This window comes from Centruroides vittatus, unplaced genomic scaffold (assembly GCF_030686945.1).
Source record: "Centruroides vittatus isolate TY-2023 unplaced genomic scaffold, ASM3068694v2 contig_717, whole genome shotgun sequence".
Classification (NCBI taxonomy): domain Eukaryota; kingdom Metazoa; phylum Arthropoda; class Arachnida; order Scorpiones; family Buthidae; genus Centruroides; species Centruroides vittatus.
This window is the reverse complement of record NW_027122456.1, coordinates 5,182,331-5,193,589: the sequence shown is the minus strand read 5'-3', so window position 1 is coordinate 5,193,589 and position 11,259 is coordinate 5,182,331. Positions and strand designations below refer to the sequence as shown.

General features: G+C 29.9%; 1 protein-coding gene across 1 annotated transcript in view; it reads right to left on the bottom strand.

The window, feature by feature from the left end:
• Positions 1–573: 573 nt before the first annotated feature.
• Positions 574–11,259, bottom strand: part of bsf (bicoid stability factor) — a 98,732-nt gene continuing 88,046 nt past the window's right edge. The window contains exons 35-37 of the mRNA XM_067276931.1: positions 10,640–10,736; positions 5,822–5,976; positions 574–770 (exon numbers count right to left, since the gene is read on the bottom strand). Of these exons, the coding sequence (XP_067133032.1) occupies positions 693–770; positions 5,822–5,976; positions 10,640–10,736 (330 nt within the window). The 3' untranslated portion in view covers positions 574–692. The remainder of the gene's footprint in view (positions 771–5,821; positions 5,977–10,639; positions 10,737–11,259) is intronic.

Genomic DNA, 11,259 nt, shown 5'->3' with positions numbered 1-11,259 from the left:
TTATGTTGGTTTTAAATATATAAAACTGAATGGTACAGTTTGGCTAAGTGGACCTCATGCCATTAGACAATGTGACCAATTCAATCCTGCTTGCATCATTATCCTATCCACATAGTTGCTATTTCCCATATGGCTGTACCATTCATAAGCATTCATCAACACATTCTCATTTCTATGTTTCAGGAAAATAGGACATATGAGATGGTAGTCAGGTCTGCAATCATCTATACACTTTACTGACTCTGCTTTATTTATGAAACTCGTAAATTAGCTAATAAGTATCTTGCATTACTGATTTTATTTTGTGGAATAATGAAAGTATTAATTAAAACAACACACTTTAATATATTTTTAAAAATAATTTCATCCAAATTTCACTTATTTGTATAAATTTTGTATTGAATGAGCAAAATGATTTTTCTATCTCAGAAATATCTGATACTGACCATTAGATATATCTGTTTTTGACAAATTTAATGATTCTTTTAAGACTAAATTGTAGCAAATAAATGATAACACACCCAGCAATTAGGAAACTTAGAATTTTCAGAAGAAAATTACAGTATAGTCAACTAACTGAATACAAAAAGAGCCCCAAAAGAGACACGAGTTTTTATTGAAACAAAGAACTGTACAAATCTAAATGCAATTTAGCTATTGATATTTAAATATTGAAATTAATCTTCTTTATCTCAATTCACATATTCTCTAGCTCCTTCTGCTTCCTCTTCTGTTGGAACAGATGCTTCTTTTCGTCCTCTTCTCTGAGGCTGAGATAAAAATAAATAAAAATATTAGATTCTAGAAAAATAAGTGAACAAGGTACACGGTTCTTACTCAAATTTTTATTCTAAATTCCATGACTTTCCCTGACCCTCATGTCCCTTCAGCCGTGTTCTCAATCTTTTTGAAGTTGGGGAACACTTACAATACATCAGCTTTAAAGCAGAGCTGGCAAACCTTTTTGAAATCAAGCACACTCAGTCTAGTATATGACATCATTGACATTTGCTGATTACATTCCAATACAAAAATTATTTTGCTTTATGCTGACATAATGAAGGCAGGTTATTCATCTTTATTCAGTTAGTGAATAAAGATGAATAACCTGCCAAGTGTTTGAAAGAAGTCACTTCATTGTGTCAGCATAAAGCAACATAAATCACAACACGATTTCATTAGTATCAAAAATAATTATTTTACATTGTAGTGATTTTTCTTTTGCAACAATTTCTAATTGTATATTTGATTTTTTCACGGAGCACCTGTGTTCCATGGACCACAGCCTTACAGTATGTATGGCACATTAACAAAATAAAACATCACTTGACTTATTATGCACATATACTATTGCTTCTCTACTTAAGTTATATATTTTAATTTTACTAATTCATGAATTATAAGAAACTAAAATAAAAAGACACGATAATGGCATGTCTTCTCTACATAAAACATTTTAAACAGGATAAATTATTTTTATTAAATAAAACTTCATGGCTCTGAAAAAAGAAAAAAAGCCATTAATTATTATTAAAAAATTCTGTATAATCCATGTACAAAAGTATGAAATTATTAAAGTTGTCCCTTAATAAATTTTCCAAACTGGGAAAAAGTTTCAGAAATTGTTTTGTTAGGCAATGAAAAAAATGATCATATTAATAATTTTAATCAGTTCATTAACACCTTCTCTCAAATTGAAAGTAAATATTGTGAGAGATAAAATATTTCAATAAATTTTTAACTCACTCTTAATAATTTAATGTTGATAATTAGATTTTTCTCTCTAACTTATAATACTGCATAATTAATAGTGTTTTAAAATCTAAAATATACAAGCATACAATGATATCAATTGTTATTTTCGTGTGCTATAATTATGGGGAAATTTTGTGTATGTTTCAATTAAATTTTAGATCCTGAAAATATTCTTCACCCCTTTTCATAAGTTGCATTGTACTACAATATTTCTTGCTGCCTGCAGACAGCTATACTTAGTCAGACATACTGTCAGCAAACAAAATCAACAAGGCAACCAAGGAAACAAAGTCCCTGACTTTTTCTAAACAATAATGAAAATCCCTGACTTTCCAGTGCATAAGAACCCTGAAGGTATCTTCAAGAAGTTCCCAGAATTATGCTGTGTTAGTCAATTAAGGCAATGAAAAAGGGAACAGGTAATGTATGTCTTAGCTAAACATGTCAGGAATAGAGAAAAGTGTTTAAAAAAATCCATAATCACTGCAAAGATGACAACGATTACCATTCACTGAAAGCCATGTTAGTGAGACATCATAAAATAGTCTGGCAAAAATGTCTGTGAAAGAACAATGTGTGTTATTGGGGAAAACACCCTCTGAGACCTTGAAGATGCTTCAGGACACCAATGTTAAATCTGCCGTGAAGCATTCTCAAGTTTATGACTGGCAAAAATGCTTTTGTGTAGTATTGCTGATGATTTGCAAAGTGGTTGTTGTCAACATCAATGTATGAGGAGGAAGTGTCAGTTACATGCAAGATTGTGAGATCAGACAAACAGCAATCAATTGAGAAGATTGCCAAGACAGCAGGAATTTCTGTTGGAAGTTGTCATTCCATCCTGCATGATCAATTGAACATGTACTGTTCTTGCCCAATACACACTGCCACGAATACTCATGGCAGACCTCACGTGATTTCTACCTTTTCCCAAAAGATGCCATCAGGGGGCACCACTTCAATGAGGTTATACAGTGTGTGACATCTGTGTTGTAGGTGCTGTCATGAGATGCAGCTGCTGAAAACATACTTGGAACTATCAGCATTCTTGACAAAGGACAATACTTTGAAGGACATGTTGCTTAATTTGTGAATTGTACACATACTTTTGAGTAACAAACCAATTCTGGTGTACATAAGATCTGCAGGTGTGATACTGTATTTGCCTAAATATAAGTCAATGGCTTTTTTTTCTGAATTTTAAACCCAAAATCCATTCTCAACCTGTATGCAGATACTCAACCTAAATGTGTGTGTGAAAAAAATGATCATTTGGTGCACAATCATGTTCCAAAAGTATTTCTTTTTACATTCTTCTCTAACTGCACTTCGTTTAAAAAAATCAACCTCAAACAAAACCTTAAAATGGCTGCATATTAAATTTTGTTTGAGGTTGTTGTATAATTATTTACATATAAATTATGATATTCTAACTTTAAACTAGGTTATAATATTCTATGTTCTATATTTTGCTCTCACAAGATTATAGGAAATCTGCATTACAGCATTATGAGCAGCTCACATTTTTCTTAATTAATGGACAGAAATCAATTGTCAAATAAAGGTTAGGCCTGAACAAAAACCAACCTAGTGAAAATAAGTATTTGAACATCCCTGCAGAAACATTGATGTGAAATTTAAGCATGTGCATCAAATACAATGGGTACATTCCAGTATGCACCAGTCTCAGCAATAACTGATGCATTGGTGAATGGCTTAACAAGTTTTTACTAGAATGTCTGGCAACCTAACAAGATAGAAGAAGCAAACAGCAATACATTGGCATGTGCAGGTGTATTTTGTCAAAATAACTTTGGATTAATACAGATGAGTAGTAAACATGATGATAAATATTTTGCTATGATAAAACCGAAGAGAACTTTTCCCTATACAAAAATGATAATGTTTCTTACCACTAGTGACACAGGCTATATGTTTCAATTAAATATATTAAAAAATTTTTTAATTGTCAAATAATCTATATATTTAATTATAACATATTCATCTCATATGCTAATCATCTTATAATTATTTTATAAAGTTGCTAAATATAACTGCCTCCATAGCTATATTGCTTCAGAATCCACCATATCCACACCCTGATTAGTGCAATGTGAATTGGTTGCTGCTTAGGTGAACAGCTTTTTGCACATCACAGTTCACCAATGCGCTGTTTGATGCATACTGAAATGTATATACCCAATGAGAAAAACATGTGTGAATGGAGAATAATGAACACCTTATTAGATACAGAAACTGCTTTGTGGGCCTAAAGCTAACTACTTTGTAGAGTTTTTATATGAGAAGCATCACAAAGGCATAGAAATAACAATGAAAGTCATGCAAACATACATCAAACAAGTCACAAGAGAATTTGACATTCCTAGGTAATGTCAATTTTGCAATTTAAGTGTTATACAGTCAAACCTGTTTTTATGCAGTGGATAGGGACCGCATAAAAAAAGTCTCACATAGAAAATAACTCAAAACCGTACAAAATAGAATTTATTGACAACAGATGTCAGCACTTGACTGCATCGTCTCGTCTATCGTCTGTTTTACATATTTTTGTCCAGGTGGTGTTTTGTTGACTTAAAAAATAAATTATTTCATTTTTCGCATATTCATGCGATAATATTACTATAATAAGTTCATTTATGCTATAATAAGTTTATTTAGCTATAATAAGTCAACGTGAGACATGAGAAATCGCATGAGACTAGTCACAAACTATACCGCACAAAAAAAGACCGCATAAAAACAGGTTTGACTGTACTTATCTTATTCCTGTTTAAACATTTGATTTTTATATTAATAGAGAAATTTGAGGCAACTAATAATTGGTAGATTAGTCTAATGAGAAAATTTAGTCTAACCGTGAGGCATAGAATATCACTTGCACAAAGATTACTGGAAGAACATGCTGACAAATTGTAAGAATTCCAATAATTAATCACTACTCTGAGAAACATTATTGTAGGTTAGGACAGATGAGAAATGGAAATGAAAAACCCATATACTTTTAGATACCTGCAAATACAACAATAGATGACAAGAAAGTTAAATCAGTTATTGTGAAAGCATCAGCACATTTCTTGCTGTGTGCGCTTGGAGATGGCAATGACTGGAGGTTTTCTGCCAAAAAATTTTCCAAATATGAAATAATTGTTAAGGTGCCACACAAAAAAAAATACAGATGAATCTCTGACAAAAGGATTGCTTAATGCTGTTTGGAGACAGCAACTTAGGTCACTACTGGACCAGAAGAATCTTCCAATTTTAGATGATTTCAGAGGCCATTCATTTAACTGATGCAGTGAAAACAAAATTAGGAACCTGAATATAGACTTGGCCATAATCTGGAGGAATGGCATACTAATTACAGTTAAGTTTTTGTTTTGCAGTGTTAGTATGAAACTATTGGTAGAAAAACAGTACTCAATAGATTAATGGTATTTAATAATTTTAGGTACTAGATGTTGAAGTAAATAAAGCCTTTAAAAACTGTATATGGAGTGGATGATGCTCTGATTACCAATGGAAAAATTTAAAAGCTTTCAATATCACTGCTATTAGAATGGATTCCGATAGCAAGGAACAAAATTAGCAATGGGTCATTTTATTATTTTTACAGTACTTTGGCCAAGTTGTACCATAAAATGAAATAAAGTGACTTTTGCACCAATAAAAGTTAACGATAAATATTATTCAAATAAGATGCAATTTATAAAATAGTATGAAAAATCTGTTATAAGAAATTTAAAATCTAGTAAACAATTACATATTGACAGTACTCATCTAAATATTATGCACAGAATATTTTTGATCTCTAAAGCTCTTTACAGGATGTATGAAAATCTTAGTCAATTACAACTGTTTACTTATTAAAAGTTATTTCCTTTTAAAAATAAAATAGTTAAATACAAGTAAAATAAAAATATACTTTGAAAACTACTATAGAATTTTTCTTAATGTAAATCTGTTATTGACTTCTTATTGAAATCATTTATTTTTCTACTGTTTTGAAGAAAATACTACTTTAATTTAAATTTATTATTATACATACCTTGGGAGGAAGTTCAAATGGAACTGTTTTATCTATTGAACGGAGACCAGTATAAAGATTGTAAAGTGTACTGTAGAAAAAATTTGTCAGTTCCAAACCCAATTCTTGACCTTCTTTGAGAACTTCAATGGCTTTGTCAAACTGTTTACCTTGAACTGCAAAACATTTTTATATTTTTAACAATATAAGTAAAAGGTGTGTGAAGAAACAAAAAAATATATATTTCTCAAAAGAATCTTATTAAGATGCCTAAAAGTCAAATTTACTTTGACATTTAGTACATAAATAATAATAATCTGAATGTTTAAAAAGAAAAGAATATAAAAATTAAAGCATGATTAAATAAGAAACAATTAAGATATAGTAACTTCAAAAATGATAAAATAGAAGATAAAAATGATCTAAAACAATAAAAGTTTTGCAATTTCTATATACATATGAAAATAATTTTGCATTATTTAAAATACAAACATTTTTTAGTAATTCAATTTTATTTAATAAAATAAAAAACAATTCATTATTTTTCTGATTTTAAAATCAATAAGAAAAAAACTATATTAAACATTATACAGTGGTGCTGCGTATTTTGAACACTTCAGAGTGAAGCAAAATTTTCTCAAATTTGGCATTCAGAGTTTTAAATGCACAGAATGAAGAATGCATTCAAAAGGTAAAATAAGCTTCTGAACAAAGGATATAATCCCAAATTAGCAGTAATGTATTAAAATTCGCATCTATGTTAAATAACTAATGCTTTTAAAAATACTTAAAAATTTCTGTTCAAGCTAGTACAGTGAAACAGGCAAGGAACTACTAGTTTTTAGTTCATTGTATCCAAAGTTCATTATAACCATGTATCAAAAGAATGATTATGATTCATTTAAAAATTTAATAATTCACTCAATATTCAGTAGAACTGCATTTATGAAGCATTTTATTGTCCTTTATGACCATCTAATTTTGTACAACTTTGAAAAAAAATTTCTAATTCACTTTTGTTTGTAATTTTTAATGAGATTTTCATTTAGCACTCTTCAATTGACAAACATTGTTTGAAAATATATTTGTATCTGATTCTTCTTGATATTTGGCAAGTCCCCACATTCATATTATTTCCAGTGCCTTCTTGGCCTCATTATTTCCTTTTTCTTCTTCCATTTTTTCTTCCTGGGCAATCACAGATCATAAAATTTCATCTGTAAGGACTCCTGTAGCAAGATCATTGTCAAAGTTAAGAATGTGAGTGAATACAAAAGAGTGAATAATTCTAGGTTAATGGATAAATGTGAGTCATTGGCTATGTTAATATCAGTAACTAATATAGTACTGTACTTCTAGTAAGCAACAAATGTTTTCTAGGAAAAGGAGCAGCACATGGTTTACCAGATGTTTTGGCATTCACTGGAGGCAGTTCACTGTAATTGAGGTCTTTCAAATAGAAGTTCAGAATAATTTGGTTCACTATATCCAATGAAAAATGCATTAAAGACATAGCAGATTTTCTGGAACTAGACTGTTCAGTTCAATAAAACAGAGGTTACATTATATCAGAGTTCATTGTATACAAGTTCCACTGTATAACCTTTAATTCATGGTATCCAAGAAGTGTGTGGAAGCTACAAAGTCTAATTAGTAAGGGAAAGGCTTGAAAAAGACTAAGATGAAAAAAGAACTTATTGTGAAGCATGAAAGCAGTACACATGTGCCAGATCCGGCAGCCATGTTTAAGATGCCAAAGTTGATGGTGTGCTACCAGTGAATTTTCATTTTATTATACATTATTTATGTATTTTATTTATTGTGTTTCCATGATTTAATTTATTACTAGGCATTTGCTTGTGTTATTTTTACCTTAAATTATGTGTATTTGCAGTTTTAAGTTTATTGAAATGGGTATCGTTTAGGGTCTGCGAATGGATTAACTCTCGTTCTATTATTTTTAATGGGAAAAATTGCTTTGGACTTTAAATGGCCTCCTGGAATGAATTAATAATGCAAACCATAATTCCATTCTATAATGCACTATATGAGTTAATTAGCAAAACAAAATATAATTCAAACATTAATCATTTGTGTATTATATTTTAAATAATTTTTTCTTAAATCACTTTTCAATTTTGAATTTTTAACATGGACATTATAATTTATCCAGGGAACACATATATTAATGGTTGAGTCAATGAGTCTTCAGATTCACATGGATGAAGAAAACAAACTTTTATTAGTAAAAAATTTAATAAAGCACTATTATATACATTTATTTTTCAATGTAGGAGTCATTTTGCTCTACACAGTGGCAGTGTTGGTTTTTTTTCAGAACATTTTTCCAGTGGCAGACAAGGTCTTCAAATGCCTTTTTGAAGAATATTAGGAGTGCTCAGAAATTGGTCACTTCTTCCCATTAGTTGATGAAGTGAAGGAAGTGTTATTTAGCCAGGTTTTTTTTTCAGCTTTTGAAACAGAGAAAAGTCACTGGAACAAGATTAGGGCTGTTTGGGTGGTGTGGAAGCTCTTGAAATTTGCTTTGTTCAACTGTTGCTTTTGAGACAAGGCTGGTGTTGACCAGTGCATTGTTATGAAGGGAAAAAAACAAACTGTTTTTGATTTCCAATGCAGTTTGTAGACCTGGGTTACTAGTTCTGAGAAGTAGCTGCTGTTCTGAACTGAAGGAAAAAGTAACAAAATTTCCAAGCACTCTTCCTCCAAAATTCTTCAAGAATGCATTTAAAGAATGTTATCTGCCATTAGAGAAAATGTATATAGCAAAATGGCTCATACATTGAAAAATATACAATAATGTTTTCATTAGATGGAAAAACAGAAAATTATTAAACTCTTTACTATGTGAGTCTAAGGACTTATCAATCTAACAATATATTTTTAAAATACATTTTAAACTATTATTATATCCTTTAAAAGGATTTATGTTCATTTTTGCAAGAATTTAGGATGGTAAAAATACTTGTCATTATTACATAATCTTCAATATGATACATTTCCTATCCAATTCTTATTCTTCATAAAGCTAAGAATTTGTTTCTACTTTTAAGAAGATTCTCAGTTATTATATTGTATTGTAGTTGAGACTTTCCATAAATAACTCAAGGTTTTGAATAGATAGTTTATTCCTAAGAAACACCCTCTCAAGTTTCATATCACTTCACATAACTAAGACTTTTCTTAATTGGTTCCTGAACATTGATTTTTCCTAAGTAGTTTCTTGATAACATTTGAAGGTTATCAAGAAACAATACTCCTCATTCTAAATAAATCTAAACAGTTTGCTGATATACAGAAGGGATTGCAAACCTTTTTGAGTCCACATGCCTAAAGCTAAGTATGCTTACTATATAACAGGGGAGAGAAAGCAAGAGTTCAGTGGGAGCCAAAATGTAGGTTTTGCAAAATGCATGGGAGCTGCAGTTCTGTACTGTCGTGGCAAATAGTATGGTAAGGCGCGCAATTTTGTTATAAATATGTTTATTAAAAAAATTCAATATTTGTTTTATATTATATTTTCACAAAATTATAAAAATAAAATTGTAATAAAAATAAAGATAAAAAAATAAATTAACACTTTCAGCAAGAGCTGCATTTGCCCATGTCTGCTATATAAGATCTTTATCTGAAGTTTAAAGCTTTGGCATGCATAATGATATTTTAAAAAATTAAATGAATATACAGTCAAACCTGTTTTACGTACTTTAATTAGAATAAATGTAAAAAAGGATGATCACATAATAAACTGAAAGGATGATTGTCACTTTTTGGTAAATAAAGCCAACAAATGGTAAAGTATTTTAACATAGTTTTAATTTTAATTAAGTTTACATTTATGTGTTAAAATACTTAGTTTTTTCTTTTTTTACAAAAATATAGTTAATTTTTTTGTTGCACAAAACAATTAAAAAATGTTCTCTCTTCAAAATATGCTTCACATTTATTAAGAGCATTAAAACACCATCTACATCATGTAAATGCAAGTTCTAGCATCTTTTCCTGTAGGTCTTGCATCATTGGCTAATTGCAAAACAGATTTGCAATTTATTATTATGTTGACTAACTCACAGACATTGTAGCAAAGTTTGGAATTCCTATTTTATTCAGTCTTTATTCCCATAACACAATAATTTTTTTATTAATGCTGAAACATTATATTAACAGCTCTTCAAGCTCCAACTGGACGACTTATTAAATAAAATAAAATCTTACAAACCTCAAAAATTAGTCCAGCAGTTGTCAAAATTATCGCCTTTCTAACATTTTTCCACATTCGTTAATTGTAAATTGTTTATCTGTCAATGAAGGCATTTGGACCTCTCTTTCCCTTCTTTACAACTGACAGCTTTTAAACCATCATGTAATCTGTCCCCCATATGGCTAACAACCAGTTTTTCTCACACCTAGGCCACAGTTTTATAAAGAATTTACAGATTGATACCTGACCTAGAGGGAGTAATTGACTTTTAATGGTTGACAGCCCTTCTATATAACAAATTTTCTTTTATATGCAAGTTTAACTTTGCTCTTTCAGTCGAAAATATATGAAAAATTGCTTCTAAATAACAGTGTACAATTCAAAAATTCATTATATGGAGAAATTCATTATATAGAAGTTTGACTGTAATTATGTACTTTATTGGATGGATTTGGTAATAGATGCAATATCTATTGTAAACTTCTACAACTGCAGTAATGTATTTACCTTTGCACCATGCCTTGGTAAAATATGTTAACACAAATACAGATTATTATTGAGAAGATTTCTATTGAACATAATATAATAATTGCAAAATAATAAAATGTAGTAGTACTCACTGAATGCATTCATCAAGCCACTAAAAGCAGCTCCTTTAGTCATTGGGGAAGTTGCTGTTGATTTAACTACTTCAATAAGTTTCCTTCCCATAGTTTCCTGCAAAAAAGATTAATGTCACAATGCATTTAAATTTTATTACTACTCAGCAAGTTTGTCAATACAATTCACAAAGTACTTTTAAATAATAAATATATTTAAAGTTGTTTGTATGTTATATTTATAACAATTGTAACAAGAGTAGCACAGTATAAAAAATTATGATCTTAAATTAAAATAGAAAACTGAAAAATTTCATTCTTTAGCAGTTTAAAAATATTAATGGTAAAAAAAAAACAAATTTAAGTATATATAAAGTTTTGGTCCAATTTCTGATTTAAGTGGGAACACTATTGGCCAGTGCTTCCCAAAGTGCCACCCCTAGAATAGTGAATAAATTTAGGGGGTAAAAAGAAGTAAAAGAGTGGCAGGGAGCACTGGAGGCAGAACCAATAGGCAAGGGTTGAGGTCACTGACAACCTTTCCCTTTCCTCTGTTTAAACAGGTAAGAAGAAACATTGCATTTAATGATTTTCAGATGTTGACAACAATGTATGGGTTGTAGAAAAGCTTTTATATAAGA